At 42.1% G+C, this 19048-nt stretch overlaps 1 protein-coding gene across 1 annotated transcript in view; it reads right to left on the bottom strand.

The window, feature by feature from the left end:
- FBXW8 (F-box and WD repeat domain containing 8) overlaps positions 1-19048 on the bottom strand; it is a 52946-nt gene that overhangs the window by 15376 nt on the left and 18522 nt on the right. Inside the window, exons 5-7 of the mRNA XM_030460623.1 lie at positions 12447-12604; positions 4541-4737; positions 2807-3031 (exon numbers count right to left, since the gene is read on the bottom strand). Coding sequence (XP_030316483.1) covers positions 2807-3031; positions 4541-4737; positions 12447-12604 — 580 coding nt within the window. The remainder of the gene's footprint in view (positions 1-2806; positions 3032-4540; positions 4738-12446; positions 12605-19048) is intronic.

Raw genomic sequence — 19048 nt, 5'->3', positions numbered from 1 at the left:
TAATCCACAAGCAGGAGAAAGCTCAGCTGAAGCTACAGCAGGAGACCAGACTTACTTGACAGCAGCCAGTCCATTCAGGGAAGCTTATAAATATACCAGCTATGAGAAAAACTTCATTCAGATCATACAATCAGTGAGATAATTGCATCAGAAATTAGATGATGTCAGTCCTCACAAGTCAGAGTGCTACCTGCCTAGGAGGCTTACATCCTGCCACACAGAGCACCAAGACCAGCTCCAGTTTAAATCTGTGGATGCACGGAGAGTTAGAAAATAATTTTAACTTACAATGCTCAAAACTAAAATTCCAACATGTGAATGCTGAGATTTTGGGATGCTGCTGCAATGTTGAGATCACAGGTCTCCAAACCACATGGGACAGGGTAATATTCTTCACTAGACACCATCCTTCACAACACGTCCACTGGATGTCAGGAGTTCCACTTTAGGTGGAAAGGGAAAGCAGGGTTAGGGTCTTGCCTCTGTGGCTCCTGACCTGGTCTGTGATCAGCCATGCATCAGCCTAGAGAGGGACAAGGATCTTGGTATTTCAAGACTTTGGAATTTGTCACATAATAAGATGCTGTACATTAGGTGAGTACACCTGAAATAATCCTTATTAAAGAAGTTGCTCTTAGCTTAACATAAACCAAAGAGCTCCAGGAACATGAAACAGATAAACTTTCAAGAAACAGCAGCATATTTGGGTTGTCTGATGCTTAGTGAAGTGAGAGTTGAACTTCTCACAGATGGAGCATTTACATTCTCCTTTCTCCCCTGCATGGCTGTCTGTCATCTAAAAGTAGGCAGGTCTATGCCAATGATTTGATGTTTTTCTCCTCTCTGACATAAAAGTTCTTGGAAAAAAAAAAAAAAGTATGCCTCAGATCTCTGCTCTGCTGTCAAATCTGGTTAAAAATAGACAAAGATTAAAAAGAGAGAAGGAAAAAAAAAAAGATGGTTTCCCAACTACATTTTCATTACTAGGCAGTGGCATTAGGACTGTGAGCTCACACTAAAAACATCTCCCTGAGGAAAAAACAAAGTAAGCCCCAAAATGAGGAAAAAAAACCCCTTACAGCAACCCAGCCAGCAGCAAGCAGGGCTGGAATTCTTCATCATTACCTTTCCGAGATGAAAAGCTCTCCTCCTCAAGATAGATTGTGCACTTGTGAGCAGGGCCATCAGGCAGTGCCAAGTCCCCCCAGGGCTGCAGGAGGGGAACGATGACCCCAGAAGCCATCAGTAATTCCTTTCTGCTGTGATGTCAGTCAGCACGACGATGCCAAACCAGTGTCCTTGTCAAACCCAACCCCAGTGTCTGGACACCTCCAGTCCCATCTCCCTGATTAGGATGCAAGCTGATGCTCTATACAATCTGCCATCAAAATGCCCAAGACTTCAGGGCTGAATTAGGAAATCTGTCTGGCTATACAGAGTGACACCCGGGGGCCTAAGTTGATTTCTCTGCTCCTTTAGGAGGCACAAGGGTGATGACCAATGTAATGCCTTGGATAAGGAAATTCTGCCTTCTAACCTCCCACACCTCTGTAGGGAAAAGAATTGGATTAGGACAGCAAAGGAATTAATCAAGACAGCGTGGCCCTATAGCATCTCTCAGCCCTAGGGGTATTTATGGTGGCCTCCCCCAAATATGAATTTTAGAGGAGAAATTAGATGCAGCTGGACACAATTATTCCTAACACAGAGGCAGCCCTAAATAAAGCTTTCCTGTTCTACTCACTTGCCAAAGAAAACACTGCCTTTGTACACTACAGACCACAGCTCCTTTCATCTGGTTGCTCACCTCCTGCTTTTTTCCTCCACCTGAAGCACTCTCCTTCCCCCTTTGCTGATAGCCCATCACATGCCTGAAGCACAACCACAACAAACCAGAATGAAATGAGGGAATGGGAAAGTTGGGCAAGAGGCAGGAAAGGGACAGGAACACTCAAGGCATCTGGAAACAGGTCTCCTGGCAGCCTGGTCCCTACCCTGGAGAAGGGCTGTGTCCAGGAGCTGCTGCCACCACCTACCTGAGATCTGAGGTAGGATTCTGAGCCTATCCAAAATAAAATTATTTATGTTATTTGGGTCTGCAAGTCCAGAACAGCCCTTCCTGCAAGCAGAGAAATTTAAGAGAGCTGCATGAGAAGCACACCTCAGGCACAAGTCTTCAGCAGGGTTACAAAACTAGTCTGGTTCTTATCTGCCCTGCCACTGCCAATAAAAGCAGACTGTGTCACAAGGGGCTTCAAACCCATGATTATCATTTATCACTGAACTTCAATTTAACATTCAATCTTAATACAACAGTCAAGCCCTCCTCACCGAATTGAAAGCAACTCAGCTCAAACACTCAAGCACACATAGACACAAGAAGCACACATGTTTGGACAGGGCTTGAGACACTGCTCAGGATTCCCTCCTCAGAAAGGCTGAGGAATGCTTTGGCTCATGGGGGTGGAGTTGTTTATTGGTGTTTTTAGTTAGTTTGAGGCTTATTTTTAGTTTTTGTTTTTTGAGAAGAGTTCCCCCCATGGGGCCTCTGATGCACCACAGAGCTGGGAGGTGCTGAGGAGTGGAGAATGCAAAGTGTTTACAGTGTACCCAAGGAGCTGAATGGTTATCCTTCACTTGAGCCCACTGAGAGGACACTAACAGGAGCATCAGATGACTGCATGAAAAGAATGCCTTTCCTCTGCAGTCAAAAGGTAAATAGCAGGGAAGGGAATGGTCAGGAGCACAAACTCTTTTCCTTTGTATAAGGGTATAAAAATCTTAAAAAAAAATAATAATTAAATACCTGGTTGGGCTCATTCAATAACCAGCCAAAGGTTTTGACCCCAAAGGCTGCTTCCTGAGCAGACACATCAAGGCATGTGACAGGCTGCCCATAGACAGAGTGGAGGATTTTGCCAGAAATCCTGCTTTCAGGATCTTCTGCTTTCAGGAGATACACAATGTCTTCTGCAGCTGCTACTGTCACTGGGCTCCCCGTAACATCTGGAACCAGATTAAGGAAGTTGACCTAAAAAGAGCAGACTTTTTATTTTTGTTACAGCCAAAAATTTTTTTATATCACTACTACCACATGCTAAACTGAAAAAACTACTGATGTGTGGTTATCAGCTACTTAGATCATCCCAGTTACAGATTAATTGCAAAGACTAAATAACAACTTTACTTCTGAACGTTTACAAGTTTAGCTCCTGTGATGAAATCTAGCTCTGAGTCTGTGGAAGAAGTCCACTTAAGAACCTAATCAGAACACATCACAACACATCAAAATGTCACATCAAAGAAAGGAGCATGACTTAATGGACTCCTTCAAAGGACAGCAAACCCTAAGCACTCAAAGCAAGTATTGTGGCTAGAATATGAATATGAAGCTAAAGAAGCAGCAACACATTCATGCAACAAACATAGAATAGGTGATGCTTACACTGAAGTTATGTGTACAGAACCTACATCAACAGAAAAGTCATCACATGGCTCCAGGACATCTCAAGTGTCAGCACCTCTAGCTTCTGTGACAAGGCCAGAATGTTGTTGCTCATTTCAGGAAATGGTTAAGACATTGCTGCAAAGTCTCACCATGAGAACTTTGAACTCCTTAAGAGGACAACTGATTTATAACCCAACCTTAGAAGAAAGTGTGGTGTCCTCAGCCTCTTTCACAGGTGGCAAACTGACATTTCCCAGCAAGCAAGAATCAGAAGTAAAATCAGTTCAGCTACAATGGAGTGAGTGGTGGTGTTTTAACATTTTTATTGGGAAACCTCTTCAAAATAAACAAATATCCCCAAACTTTTAAAGTATTTTAAGACTGACCCAGCTTTGAAAGAGGGGATTAGTCTGGAGGGGTTTAAATCACAACTTCACAACCATTAGCTGTTCAATCAGCTTCCTGCAATAGGAGAGAAGCTTCAAGACTCAATGTGTTTGCACGTGCTTCCTTCCCCTTTAAAAAAAATGCTGCTACTCAGAGAGAGAATAAAACTTCAGCAAACAGGACAGCTTTTCCTTTTTAATTAAAAATTTCTTATTTTAATTAAAGTAGTCTCAAAACTTCAGTGACAGAAGGTGAAACCTGAAGAAGCTCTGCAAGTAGTTACAACTTCACAAGTGCTACTATTAGCTGGTCTGCAATATCCTGCCTCAGAATTAATCAGATAGCATTGATCTGGAATGAGACCTTGAGTTTCAGCTCCAATTCTACACGAGAAAACTGATTTACAGAATGAGCCAACTTAGTTTGATGCTGACAGAAAAATAATTACAAACAGCCAACCTCCTGCACCATATGGACTTCTACTCATTTTCACTTGTAGCTTAAGCCAGCACTTCACCCTTGCTCTTCAGGGATGAAAGGCTCATCCATTAACCTGCTTCAAACTCACAGCCTCAGGCTGATACTGCTGTTCTCTAGATCAGGCAGCACTCTTGTAAGATTTTTCTAAGATCCCTCTTAACAACCCCACAGATAATTAGTGGATCGGGAGCTGCTGGAATGAAGCTGAGCAGCCTGGAGACTCACCAGTTTCTGGATTTCAAATGTTCCTGTAGTTTGCCAGAATCCTCTGTCATTAGGGCTTTCCACTTTGACCTCAAAGCCAGATGCTGTTGCTACTGTGGCACCTTCTGAAACAAGAGCTAAAGCCTGGATCCTCTGATTGTGCTGGTAGCGATGGATCGGCTCCCGCCCGAACATCAGGCTCCAAACACTAATGGTTCCTATCCACAAAAGAAATCCCAAACACTGTGTTTTACCTTCAATTAGAAGAGCAGTTAAAGATGTTAGCTTATAAGCACTCTAATGGGAACTTTTAATGTACAGAAAAGAGACTGTAGAGCAGGAAAGCAGAACTTCAGACACCGAACATAAGTTGAACAGAAACTTCCCCAAATCAAGCACTTTGGTATTAAATGCTCATTGCTGCCTGTGTAATTCCTAATTACTCTTAAATAACACTGTTATCTACCTTGAGGAAGACTTCTTGAATTCTCTCACTTTTCCACAATTGGAGATAATCAGCCTTAAACAGACACATGACTTTTTATTCCACTGTATAATGATGCACAATTACCGCTAAAAAGAATGAGAAAACCCACCCAGACTTAAGTCACTCTGCTGCAGACAGGAAAGTTTTACAGTACTGAACCTGAAGTTCTGCACACACACCAGTCAAACCAGGGATTTTAACACCATTCTTAGCAGTTTACAAGCAGAAGCAAAGCTCCTAATCCTCAAGCTCTGGAAAAAGGGAGCAAAAGAGCGAAATGCTTTCAGAAAACTAACGAATAAAAAAAACCCCAAAGAACACAGGAGTCAAAAGACAATACATTTGCAATTGCATTTTTTTTCCTAGCCACAGCCCACTGATACTCTGTTGAGAAGAAATGGTACAGTAATGCAATAATCTGAATAAAAGCAACCTGAAGCTATCAAGAGTGTATTTCAGAACAGAAGGGGCACAGGGAACCTGAGACTTCTGGGCCACCTTTGCACTGAATTAAGAGAGAAGCAATCTTTAGCTGAGATAGACAGGGCTGGAGAAGCCTTCCCTCTACTTGAGCGTGGCCATTAATGATGAAATGATTAATGGTTGCTATTCCTTCAAAAGGAGACATAAAAGCTCTGACAGACAGCTGTGGACGGGCACCAATGCCAGTTTGCAAACACTCCTCCTGTGTCCCAAAGGAGGTGAAGCAAGAGTGTGGTAATGAAACTGCACATAGTGAAATGGTATCTAAATGAGTTTAAATTGATTTATGTTTGCTTTTGTAAAGATTATTTGGTATCTGGAAAGTGCTACCCATGTGAAATAATGCAGATAATCCTTAAGATCCCTGTCTAATGGCACTCCCACTGAATATTTATATTCCTCGCCATGGGAATGAGTACCATAATGGGGACCATTTTTGTTTTATTAGGGATGCATATTTAAATTAATCTGCTATTTGCCTAAACAATTAGCTGCCTCTGTTTGTTTACACAAAGCCAAAACTGCAATTAGGCTTCCATCAAAAAGATAAGTCCCGACTAAAACTGTCCCGATGGAGTCATAAGGGCTCAGAGCAGAACTTCCCAAAATTACTTCTTAGCATAATGGTAATTATGTTAATTGCTTGAAAGGTAAATAACTGCTGAACTGGTTTTGAAAAACAGAATGCTAGCTCACATCACACACACTTAGGCTTAAAACAAGTTAACAAATCCAAATGGACAGCACAGGCTCCAATTCCCTCTGCAGCCGGGTCTGAGCAGCAGCACTTTGGTGCCTTCCCAGGGAGTCCTCAGCTCCAGTCTCAAACAAAGGGAAGGGATGAAGTCCCATCTCCAGGACAGCTGATTTAAACAAGCAAACAATCATCAGTGATAGAGGACTTGCAGTGATACCAGAACACCAACATTAGAACCAGACTTTTACATGGGGTGGTGAATATCGCTGCCAAGCTCCTCTGGGCAGGAGGGTTTGCAACTTTTTTTTTTCAGAATTATTTATCTCAGTTAAAGACCTCTTCTGCAAAGGGGGAAAAAGGAAGCTAATCTGCTTTCAGTGATGCCTTTTGTCTGCAAATCTCTATGATGAGCATTTCACTGGTTTTAACAGAGTGTGTTCAAGTAGGAAAGTTCCGCAAAATAACAAAAAATATTTGAGTCTAAGAACCTACTTCTGACCACGTGAGCCAACTGGGAACCCCAGAATTCAGATTCTGCTCTCTGAATTTAAGCAACAAAGCCACTCCTATCATTATTGCAGCTCAAACGTCACAAAAAGACAGTGATAATGGCTCATGCAACAGTACAATCCATTTGAGACAGGTACTTTTTTTTTTTAATACCAGATGTTCAAGGGCAAAAATCTGTCCAAAATGACTAAAAATTCATCAGACAAATACAGTGTTTGCAACAACTGAATCACATTATAGTATGAAAACACCAAATATATAAAAACCAGTGGATATACCACTGGTATATATATAAAAAACCAAAACAATGTGTCTTCTAGAGCCAAAAGCTAGTATTCGTTTGAAGAAGGAGCACAATCTAAGGAGTAAAAAAGAGAGATGACAAGAAACACAAAGAGCAAGAAACATCTTGTTTCATTAGGATGAACAACTATTTGCTTGCAACAGGACTCCTTGTACCCTCCTTGCTTCTCCCCTGCTCCCAAAGTGTGTGTAATTCTGTACGTTTATCCCCCATTACCAGAGGTTTAACCCCCAAACCTCAAGGAAATGCACTATTTTCTGGCCAGGTGTACAGGTTCATGCATGACAGCAGGAATACGTGATTAAGTTTTACATAGGAAAAGCAAACAATCCACTGTATTTATAAATCAGATCAAGAGGAAAAGCTACTAATAGGTTAAAAGGGCTACTTGGAATATTCCACATCTCCTTGCAGAAACAGCAAAATGTAATTATTAGTGTGCAAGCCTCTGGAACAGTCAATCATGTTTGGGTAAGAGAAAAAAAAAAAGCCACCATTACAGTTAAAGTTATTAGTATGGCAACATAAAAAAAAATTAGGTGCAAGATTTACCAGTGCAGATGAGATCACTACTTTACACAGTCTATCTTCTGCCTCCAGCAACAACCAGTACTTCATTTCCAAAGCAGTATCTTTGATAGGGTGAACTTGAGGTTGCAAGCATGGGGGGCATTTTATTTTATTTTTTAATATTGCAATCTTAAAAAGTGTCAGAAAGTCATTAAATCACAATTACAAGCAGTATTTCCATGGCATGCTAAAATCTGCACAACAATTGTGATTAGTCCAACTGAACTCCTCAAACTGATTCAGACTTCACAGCTTACTTGTATTTATTTCATCTTGGCTCAAGGAAACAAGTGAAGTGCAAGAAGCTGATGAAGATGGCAGAATTGCTGACACTCAGCATTACAATCACAATCAGGCTCCTTGTCTATCACTTTGGTCCAGATTGTACAAAGAATTCAGGTTTGTCCTTTCCAACTCAATATATTGTTGAACGTGGCTTGATGAAAAGTCAGTTTATTGCAACTGACTCCAGATGATAAGGTACCTTTTAATAAATAAATTTAACTAGGAGTCTGTTGTGCCTTATACAGTGCACTGACTGCCCCCCAGTTGCAGCCAATCTCAGCCAGTCTTGCACATCTCTTGCTGTACCAGAGGTGAACGGCTGGAAGCTGCTCTCCAGTGTCTGTGTCTCTAGTATCTTCCTCTTTGCAGCTGGCAGTACAGAAAACCTCCAGCACAAGCAGCAGGGGTTTTTTTACACCTATTTTCACATAGGTTTCTCTCTGGTGTAAAAAGCAATGCTTCTGATCCACACAAAAAAAAGTCTCTCTTTTTCTAGAAAACAAACTAATCCTGTAACAGGGACAGGCAGCATAAAGAGAGGAGAAAAAAATATAGCTAACTACATTTATAAATATGATACTGGGTATGTTTGCCAGAGTGACAGCTTGGCACAGCTCCTCCTGAGAGCCAGAATCAGCAGAGGGGAACTGCCCACTAACAGCAAACCCTTGGGCTGCAGAAGATTCCACACTCAGGTCCTACTCATCCATGGCACCAGCTCCTCCACCCTAAGGGGACACAGCCAGAGGTTGTTGTTCAGCCCTAGAAAGGATGTAGAGCAATTAACATGTGCATTATCTGAAAAAAAAAAAAAAAATAAAGCAGAATTTTCTATATGCTAGAGCAGGGAATTTGGGCATGCTCATGGTTTCCAGCCTGATTCACTTCAGCTCTAAACATAGGTGTGTGGGAAGGCCAGAAGCTGCTCAATTCACATCATCTGCCCAAAGTTTTTCCTGCTTCTGAGTCACTGTCTTGCCATTTTTTTTCTTGATTTAAACTAAATAAAATTCCTTTTCACCCTTTCACCTTCTGAAAACATTTCCTACATGTAAATTTTTCTCCAAGCTGGGAACAATTATTTATTTCCTTATTGTTTTCAGACAGCTTCTATGAAGCTGTACTGTACTATGAAGTACAAACAGTAAACCAAACACACAGGTGGGAATGTGCATCAGCCTGAAGTCCCAAAGCTTCTTATCTTGAATTTCAAGCTTCTCCCAACTGCATTTCTAGTTGGAAGAACCACTAACAAAACAGCCAACTTCACTTCATGGATTTTTGGTGTTTATTCACTAAAATTTTACACTGTTTTTTTTCACTGCAATGCTGTTTCTTAACTTCCAGCAGGTGCACCAACCTACCCCCAGTCCTGAGCAGCACCAGACCAGATCTCGGGCACCAGAGCTGGACCTTTACATTCCCATGACAACCCCAGATGGTGTCAGGTTTCATCTCCAGCATGCTTCTTACAAGGATTTCCCAATGATATGGTCCCTGCACAGCCCCTCAGCAAAAGCCAGTATTTTGTCCCCAGCTTGGGGATTCAAGAGACAGACATCCCTGACTGAGCTGAGCTCTGCATCCCCAGCCCCCTGCACGGAGATGATGAGAAGGAACACTGCTGGCTGCTACATGGAGTTCCCTTCAGAAACTTTTTCTTTTACCCAAGTCAGCCTCTTTCCCTGCTCTTGCCATCTTACAGGATGTCCTGGCACCTCAGGGAAGGCATCAAACACACCACTCCATCTCCTGTCTTTGCAAAGAGGGTACAGAAGGGACAATACCTGCAAGCAGCTTTAGGGGCACAAGACTGGACAGCAGATTTTCAGTCCCAGAAAGCAGAGCTGACAAAATTCCCTTCCTGGAGCCTGCCAACAAGTGAGAGCACTTCTGATCCCTGTTGAAGCCACCAACCTTTGCTTCAAGTGGTTACTCTGCAGCTTGTCAAGTCCCACTAACTCCTCCAGCAAGGCTCCAAGCATTGCCATGCAGGCCAGCAGCACAGCATCTCCCCACCATGCCCACACCAGTCTGAAGCAGGGCATCTAAAAAACCCAACAAACCACCCCCTCTTCTTGCTGGACGTTGTTTTCAGGTCAAACTATGAGACTCCTCTGGAGGGTGGGGAGAGGAGAGGAGAGTGATGGCTAAAGTAGACTGCTGTTTCCCAAAAGCTGTGGCTCCCAGCCAAAGTCAGGCAAGCATGGAGCAGATGGAGTCCTGGCAAGGCCTCTACTGTCCCTGCATTAGCAGCATCTGCTCATTACCCAGAACCCTCGCCTGCTTTATCTAATGCTCCAGGAAAAGCATTTTGATTTGATTCATTTCAGTTCGGTAACGTGCAACACAATTAGTGGTAAAATCAAACTGGAGGACTGCCAGTGCTGACAATAGGAAACAAGGCAGAAGAAATATGAGGCCAGTGGGTTGGAATTCAAAAATCACAACTGTGGATTGAGTTGCCAAGTCCCGTTGCCCCAGGTGTACATACAGTGCCCCCACTGAGCACTGGCACAGGCAGAGGGAACTTCATTTGCTCCCCATCCATTTTTTCTCTCATTTACCTCTCTTTGCAGCTTGGATCTCAGAAGCTGCTGCTCTTGGAAGCATTCACCAGAAGTCACAATTCCATTTTTCTTCCGCGCCATTGCGGAGTTCCAACTCACTTCGGAGGCGGGCATCCCAGGCAGACAAATCTTTCCTCCTTGCTATATTTCATATGCCCTGGGAAGTGTTTGCTACTACCCAACCAGCAAAACAGAGCTGCAAGGCAGGCAGGGTGTGAGCAGAATCTGCCTGTTAGCTCTTCCCTGTGATCGGATGCCAAGGACATCGCTGCGTGAGCTCTGTTGAACTGGGAGAAACTGATGTTATCCGAACGAGTCTGCTAGCCAGGGATTCAACAGAGAAGTCTAGACTCTTTGCCTGACAGCACCACCTCCAACACTAGCAGATGGTTTCTCTGTGTTAGTCAAACTTACAAACAAAGAGGAAAAAAAAGGAGCTGGAAAAGTACAACAAAGAACAATCAAATGCATTCTCTTTCGAAGTCGGACGCTCCCTCCCCGAGTTTAAAATCATTCTCTCCACCAAACTGCAAATACATCCTTGCAGATTCCAGTTAGCAAACATTTCTAAAATCAAGGCTTTATTATTATTCCCTGTTCACATAGAAACTAATCTATTCTGACCAGGCTTCTTGAATCAGAGTAACTGCCATGTCACAGAGCCCATTAAAATTTCTATCCAAAAGAATAAAAGATGCTGAGCTTTATGCAAACTGGTTTAGTCACAGCACACACACACACAAGGAATATGACAGAAAAAAAGCCCTAGACAAATTATTAGATTAGTCAGGGGGAGACAAGAAAGCCCCTCTGCTAGTCCTTGTTTGGCACACTGGACAAAAAGCCAACGCTTAGTCCTGTCACTGTATTCTAATTTCCTATGACTCTGGTAAATAATATTAATGAGTATTCCATAATACCAGACTTGCTGCATTCAGAAAACATTGCCTATCAACAATTTTTAACCACAAAAAGCCATTCTAGCATGATTAGCATGATCTATGTTAGAAAAACAGCTGAAGATGTTCCTCATCTGAAAAAAAGCTTTTTTTCTCCCCCCCCCCCCCCCCCCCCCCCCCATATAAAGCTTTTAATTTCCTTCCAAAATAAAATAAAAGGATTAGAGATTTTGTTTGGATTACCTATCTTTGGTTTTGTTTTCTTATGCAGAAATGCCAGGATCAAAGATAGTACGTGCACAAAGCTCCCTAACTTTAAAAATATTCTTTATTCATCCCCGAGGAGAGGTTTTTAAGTGACAGATCATAGCTTTTAAAGAAAGATGATAGGAGCTGAGTTCTGCCTTAGCAACTCAGCCTAGGATCCCAATTGGCTAGCAATTTCCAAACCTGACTTTATAAATTGCTGTTCCCACATCCAGCAGATGTGTGGTTGGTCTCTGGCTCCTGTTGCCCATTATATAAAGATCTATGTATAAATAATACAATGCATATAACCAAGATTTTATTAGAGTTTCATTAAATACTGGGTCACAGTTATTTCTCTATATCAAAGGGCTTAAAAACCCACCACTGCAAACCAAGAGTTCAGTTAAGAAAATCTGCATCCATACACTATGCCAACAGCAAGAGTTGCAGATTAATCAGAATGCAGATTAATCAGACATGCAAGTTCACCAGCATTCCCATAACAAAGCTTCACAGCACCCTGAGGGAGTTTTGGACAGAGGAGAAGGCTGGTGGAAGAATATTTAATATTTTTATAGCAAAACAGGTTATTTGCTTAAGACAGTTTGGCTGGACTAAAGCCTGGCACTCAGGCTCTGGGTAATTCCAGTAGGAATTAAACATCAGTTTTAATGGGTGCCATGTTCCAATGTCTCCTAATGCATTTAGGGTTATTGGCCAACTTTCTCACATAAAAGCAAGAGTGTGTGTGTGTGTGTGTGTGTACACAGGATTACAGACACACAAAAAGCTGAGCACAGCTGCTTCATTTTTGTAAAGCTCCCCCCCCTTTTTTTTTCTTTTTAAATAGGGAGGAGAGTTGTGGTTACTTACCATCCTCATAAGCTGCTACAGCCAGAGAGCTGTTTATCCTCACAAAGGAGACATGTGGCTGAGGTCCAGCATCACCAGGACCATGCACTGGTTCCAGGATGGGGGCTGTGTAGTCCCAGGTGCGAGTGTCCCACAACCTCACTTCTCCTGATGTGTATCTGGAAAAGAAGGTTATTATTCATCCCAAAACATCTGAAAAGAGGGAGCTGCAGGAAAAAAAAGAGGAGGAAATAAAAATGGTCTTCAAACCCAATGCCATTTACAGCTCCTAGACTGATTCTCCTCCTGCTTACACACTCTGTGTACAAATCATCAGCTTTGCTCATTTGATTCCCATTTATTAGTGGAGCATCAAGTCAAGACAATAGGGAAAGGCAAGGAGGTAAACTGGAGCTGTAAGAACACCACAGCTGAGCTACCACAGCTTACAGAGAAAGTCCCTTCCAGCCCAAACCATTCCATGATTCTGTAAATGTTCAGGGCCAGGCTGGGTGGGCTTGGAGCAGCCTGGTCTAGTGGAAAGACTCCCTGCCCATGGCAGAACCAACCCAAACCATTCTAGGACTCAATAATTTTAGCTTTGTGACTAGAATGCAAAGATAGACAGGCTGGAGGGAAAAAAGGTGATCAGTATTGAGTATAAATTACATCATGGCAAAAATTCAATCTGGTTCTTTTTTGGTCTTTAAAAATTTGTGACTGTGGCTGTGCCAAGGAAATGCTGTTGAATCAGAGGATTTACAGACATACACACCAGCACTCACAGGCATACACCCATCCAACCTACTGCTCTTCATAGAAGGAAACTTCTTAATGCTTCAACAACTGATCAGATTTGTCTACCTCTCTAAAGACTAATTAATTTATTAATACCATTAGGTGTTGTCTTTAGAATTAAGACAGTGCTGCCTTCTTCACAGAAGGCTCTCTCACTGCAACATCAGAAAAAACATAGTTTACCATCAAACCATAGTTTGCCTCTGAGAAAATAAATAAAAAACCAGAACTAGAGTTCTTAGAAAAAACTGAATATATCTGAATGAGCAAGTTAGACAATAGCAAGCAACACAGAAACTGTTCTGACACACAACATATTACTAGAGAAAAAACAACCCACAATGGGCAAAGTAGAAGGTCCCTCTATGACTGGTCAAACAACACAGTTCAACAGTTGTTTGAAACAGTTCAATAAAATTTAAGATAACTTTTGACAGAATTGTGACATTGCCAAACAGTCTCAAATGTCTGTCTTTGCCATACCTAAGATCTGGATTCTGTTAGAAAATAAAGGGTTCCTCCTGTTCTGCCAGCTTTGCTGCTGTAACCTGATTTTGGGGGGAAAAATATTTCCAACAAATGATTCTGATAAGTCTCAAAAGTCTACCAGTTAGAAGTCTGGCTGCCCTTTGTACATGAGGAAAATAGGAAAAGAGCAATTTACAAAAGAGGTGAAGTAAGATGCTTAATAAAGGTTTAGAAGATGCTGGACTTCAACTCAGATTACCCAAGCCTTTGGGGAGTACCATGCAATGGGCTACAGGTACTCTGAAGCAGATTATTTCCACCATCTCTGAGCAAAAATGCTCCACTTTATACAACTAATTAAAGTGCCTGAGGGGGTGGTGAAATCTGTCAAGCAGAAAGAGATGCACATTAATTCTCTGCACTGAATCAGGAAGAGAAGGAGAACTGTGTCCTTGTCACCAGGCTTCCTTTCAGTGCTTTACATGGTAAGAGAGAAGAAAATGAGAGAATAGGGTGGGACAGTACTTCTCCCTTTTCCTCCTTCTGAAAACGAGGCCCAAATCCCTCTGTGAATCTTGCTTTCATTTCCAATTCATAGCAGCATTGTTTAAAAAGAATAAAAGAAGCTTCCTCAAAGCAAAGTTAAACATTTCGTGTGTCTGGACAAGCAGTCCAGATGAGTCCACACCAAACACCTTCAGTTTACAATACAGGAAAGTGCTGATTTCAGGTCAGCACCTCCTCTTACTGCAGATACATGTTTGCTCTCACAGTCAGCTCCAGGAATGCAAAAAGAAAAAGTAATAGATGGAGAAAGCAAAGGCAGGAATAGAGTGGAGACACAGGGCTGAGTCTCTGAGCACACTGCTTGTTTTTTTCTCCATAGCATGCAACACAAGTGATCCAGGGCTCAAAACACCTAACAACCCTAAAAACATAATCCAGGAAGTAAAGATCCAACATAATCCACAATAAGTGGGTAATAAGTTTTATCTGAGAATTCAGCCTAGCCAAAATTTAGTTTGAACCATTCTTTGCTCTTGGGAAAAAAAAAAAAAAAAAAAGTAGAACCACCTCTACAGCTAAGCTTAAACTGGAACAGAGCCATCAAACGTTTCTGATCATCATCTTGAGATTAATTTGACTCAAATTCCAAAGTGGTTGTGTCTGTTAAACACAGGAACTGTCTCTGCTTGGTAAACTCTGCATGAGACCACCATGCAGGCTTTGTTTCCTTCCCCTTATTCTGAGGTGATGAAGAGATGAAGACTTTTCACGTCCATACCATCAAGTTGTTCTCCTGCCCCTAGAAAGGACCTGCTGGACACAAGAGCTCCCTACAGGTACCTCAGGTAATGCTGGTGGCTTCAGACAGACACTGTGGAACAATCCTGATGTGGATCCTGGCCACAGGGCTCATTCCAGTTCTGTCCTGGGACAGTAAGTGCTGGGAAAACCCTGCAAGTACCCACCAAACCCCACTTCATTTGTGCCTGGCAAATGCACAAATCTGTGGTGTCCAGGAACCCCAGCAGTGCCCTGGGAGGTGGGAAAGGTGCTTTCCATTCATCAGGAAGAGGGAGGAGGGCAGTAAAGAGTGGTCCAAATAGTGGTCCCCATCCCTCCCATATCCTTCCTATCCCCATTTCTCACTCAGCAACAGCACTCCCATCCTTCCCAGAGCACCACCACAGCAGCACCCCAGCCCCATGTGGCAAACCTAGAGGATTTGGAGAGATGTTACAAGACCAGGCTGGAAACCTAAGTAGAGGTCTGGGTTTGGGCAGGGAAACAGCAGAGGGAAATGGGAGATATAAACCATCTCCTCAGCTGTCACCACACTCCACTGGCCATCACCACTGTGTGCCCACTTCCAGCATACACTGGGGCTGTACCAGAACTGAACTGGAAGAATTTCAAATAGAGATGAAGCCAAATCAGAACTACAACATTTAATGGTTCAACTCCACGCTTTTAATGCTGTTGTAAAGAGCAACACACTTTCAATTTGTAACCACAACAAAAGGCTTTTAAACTATTAAAAGCATTGCCTTGCTGTAAAAAAAAATAAAAAGACTGCTTTATTGCAGGTAATTGGCAAATCTGCCATATCAATATAGTTGGTTGAAGAGTAGAACACACTTCACTGTACAGAACCTATTTCTAGATAATTTCAGTATTTCTGTTCATTTCCTACCACCACAGCCTTTATACTTCCCCAGTTCCTGAATGAAAGAGCCCAGAACAGGCACACTCCTCCAGATTCATTCAGTTACTGATTTTGGTACCAAGATAGCTCTGAAAAACCCACATAGCTTTCTGCTGGAGTGGGGAAAAAAAAAACACAACAAACCCTTTCTATTTAATGTAACAATAAATTTACAGCATTCAACTGCTGCTTCCCCCCCCCCATTGGTGAACTGAGATAATTATTGCAGAGGCAGATATATATTCCAACATCTGATATAAGCCACTTGCATAAAAAAACCCCAAACCAAAACCAAACCCTAAAAAATCTGAGTGTTCAAGTGCACAAAAAAAAAATCAACACCACATCTCATTTACTTCACCTAAAGAGGCTGCTTAAAGCCTTGTTTTCCCAAGCACAACAGGGAGCAACAAGAAAAAGACTGTTGCTTAGAAGCCCAAGATTCCCCCTCTCCTGATACCCTCTTTCCTGATGCCTTCCAAGATGTTTCATCCCAGCTTTCAGCTCTGGGTCCATGGGCTTCTAGGCAAGAGCTGTGTTTTCCTAACTACACTTCTGCTCTTTGAGAAGCAGGTTGTGTTATTCTGAAGAGGCAGGGATATGTCTGTAAAACTTAGTCTGCAAATTCATCTAAAGCTTTACAGATATGCAAAAAAAAATCTTCTGAAGTGAAGCAATGCACATGGTGTAGAGAAAGTGGAAAATTTAAATGAATACAGGATCTACAAACAAACTGTATGAAAAATACATACTATAACAAAAATACCTGCTGAATAATCAAAGGAATTTCAACAACTTTTTCCTGGCAGTGATGTCCTAATGGGATGACCAGCTTCCTTGGGCCCTCCTCACATGAGTGAGAGCAGCAGACTGAAGGAGAAGGAGCTGAGGGTTAAAAGCTGCTGCTGTCCCAGGCTGGCTGGGAAGCAGGTGGTGAAGTGCAGAGCACATGTGGGAGGAAGCAGAGCTGGAGGCTGGGCACTGCTCTAATGAAGTGGTGCTGAAGAGGCAGACCATTTCATAAGGAGAAAAACATCAGGAAACTGGTCAAAACACAGAATCTCATCTGAAAAAAGCTCAACTGTGTTGGATAGCAACAGCCAGAACAAATTTGGGGAAAAGAAGGAGGGGGAAGCTGATCTCTCTCCAGAGCCCCAGATGTCTTTATCGTTGCCTAATGACAATTATACTCAACCAATTAAGACACTGCTATCACAGTTGCATTGTTAGTAAGCCTCTGGCCCTGAGTGTTGATGGCTGTCTAATTAGTGTTTGTGCAAAGTACAACTGCAACTAATATATAAACTGACAAATACACAAAAGAAAAACTGTTAACAGGAACATTTTCAAAACAGTCGAGACTCTCCTCATTCAGTCCATGGCAGCAGCAAAGACAAACTGCTTTCCTCCATGGCTTGCTTACTGCTGGCACTGCAGAATTTCACTTCAAACAAGCAGGTCAACTACACCATCACTGGGTTTCTGGTGAAACAGGATGCTGGTGTCAGTCCATTTTGTCAGCTGCCTCGAGCACACCACTCCAGGGCAAGGCTGACTACCCTGAGTTGGTCTGAACACCAAAGACTTCTGATAAGATGCTTCAGAAATCAGTTTCCATTTCCCCCTATTTTCTTCAAAGAATTTCTAGCAAGAAAAAAAAAAAAGGAAGGGGAAAGAAAAACCTTTGTTTCACAGTCAGGTTTGATTTCCAGAAGGCAAAGTCTGTTCAGTTTCCAGATACCTGTGGTGATCAACAAAACAAAAAACCCCAACAACTTTGTTTCAGGCAGCCAGTCACCATCTGTTAATACTCAAAAGATCTTATTATGAAGTCCTTACAGTGTCAATGCATTTTATTGAAGTCAGTAGGAATTTTGCTCAAGTAACAATCTCTAGCTATAGCTCTGTTTAAACAGATGCCTCTTGGTAAGCAAGTAAAATAATAATGAGTATTTTGCATTGTCTTGCTGCCACAAGCATCTCAGATCTTTCATCCTTTTTCCACCAAAAGCAACTAACCAGTTCTTCATGTGATTAATTAAGGCACCTTGTCAGTGACCCCCTCAGTAGGCTTAAGAATAACATCAAATTAAACATTCAAACCCAAATCCAAACACCTTTGTTAGTTGGGTCAAACTGCTTCTAAAGCTTCATCATCTCTATAAGGCTCAAGTCAGGCAGTGGTAATTCACAGTGTTCCATTTCAAAACAAACCATTTCAACAATTCCATTTCAACAAAACCACCACAAGCTGGAAGATACCTCACTAAGGACAAAAACCACTGAAATTATGGATTCTTTTACCTTCCTTATACTCTTCTATGAAGCAAGGGATAATGCTGGACCTGCTTAGATACATTTACCAGTGTCAGACGCCTCCCAGAGTCACACCTGCCTTCACATTTAAGGAGCCACTAGTTTTGCCACTGCTCCTGCTGCTGACAGGTAGCTGGGTTTAGGAAACCCTTCAGGGAAGGATTTTGGAAAAACAGTCTAGCAGCAGCTAAAAAGTGCAAACAATGGAGTAAAGAGAGCTACTTGGTATGGCACAAAGGGTATCGAGAGAACACAGTGACCAAAAACTGGAGTTTAAATGGAACAGAGGAAAATGTCTGTGGGGCAGAAAGATACACCATAAAATACATCAGCAAGATACATCTTTTTGGGAAAAAAAACCCAAACAGATGGGGGTAAGCCAAAACCAGCAGTTGAAACACAAGAACATGAAGTAGAAAAGTGAGGTCCCTGATTCCATCCAAACATTATTTTGGGTTACTAGCTAGGAAAAAAGTGAGCAACCTGTACCAAAACTGATGTTCTGAAATGTTTTAAAGACTTAAGATGCAGGAAATACACTCTGAGCATTCTTATGACCAGTTCCCAAAATCTGAGAACTTAACTTTCTATTTCATCAACCCACATCAGTCAGCAGAACCACACTCACAGAAACTGAGCTGTAGAAAGCCTGAATCTTCTGTCTCAAAACCTTATTTAATAAACTGAAGCTCTAGAAAGTGGGTTAAGCTGCTGGAGCTAGCGTGCAGTTCTTCTGCAGCTTATTGTTATCTGTAACAAAATTAACATTTTGCCATCCTAAGTACTTCTGTGTGCCTTTCTTAGTAATTTTAAGTGCATGCAAACGTCATAC

Source organism: Calypte anna, chromosome 15 (assembly GCF_003957555.1).
Source record: "Calypte anna isolate BGI_N300 chromosome 15, bCalAnn1_v1.p, whole genome shotgun sequence".
Taxonomy (NCBI): domain Eukaryota; kingdom Metazoa; phylum Chordata; class Aves; order Apodiformes; family Trochilidae; genus Calypte; species Calypte anna.
The sequence above is the reverse complement of the archived record's forward strand: the minus strand, read 5'-3'. Positions and strand labels throughout refer to the sequence as shown.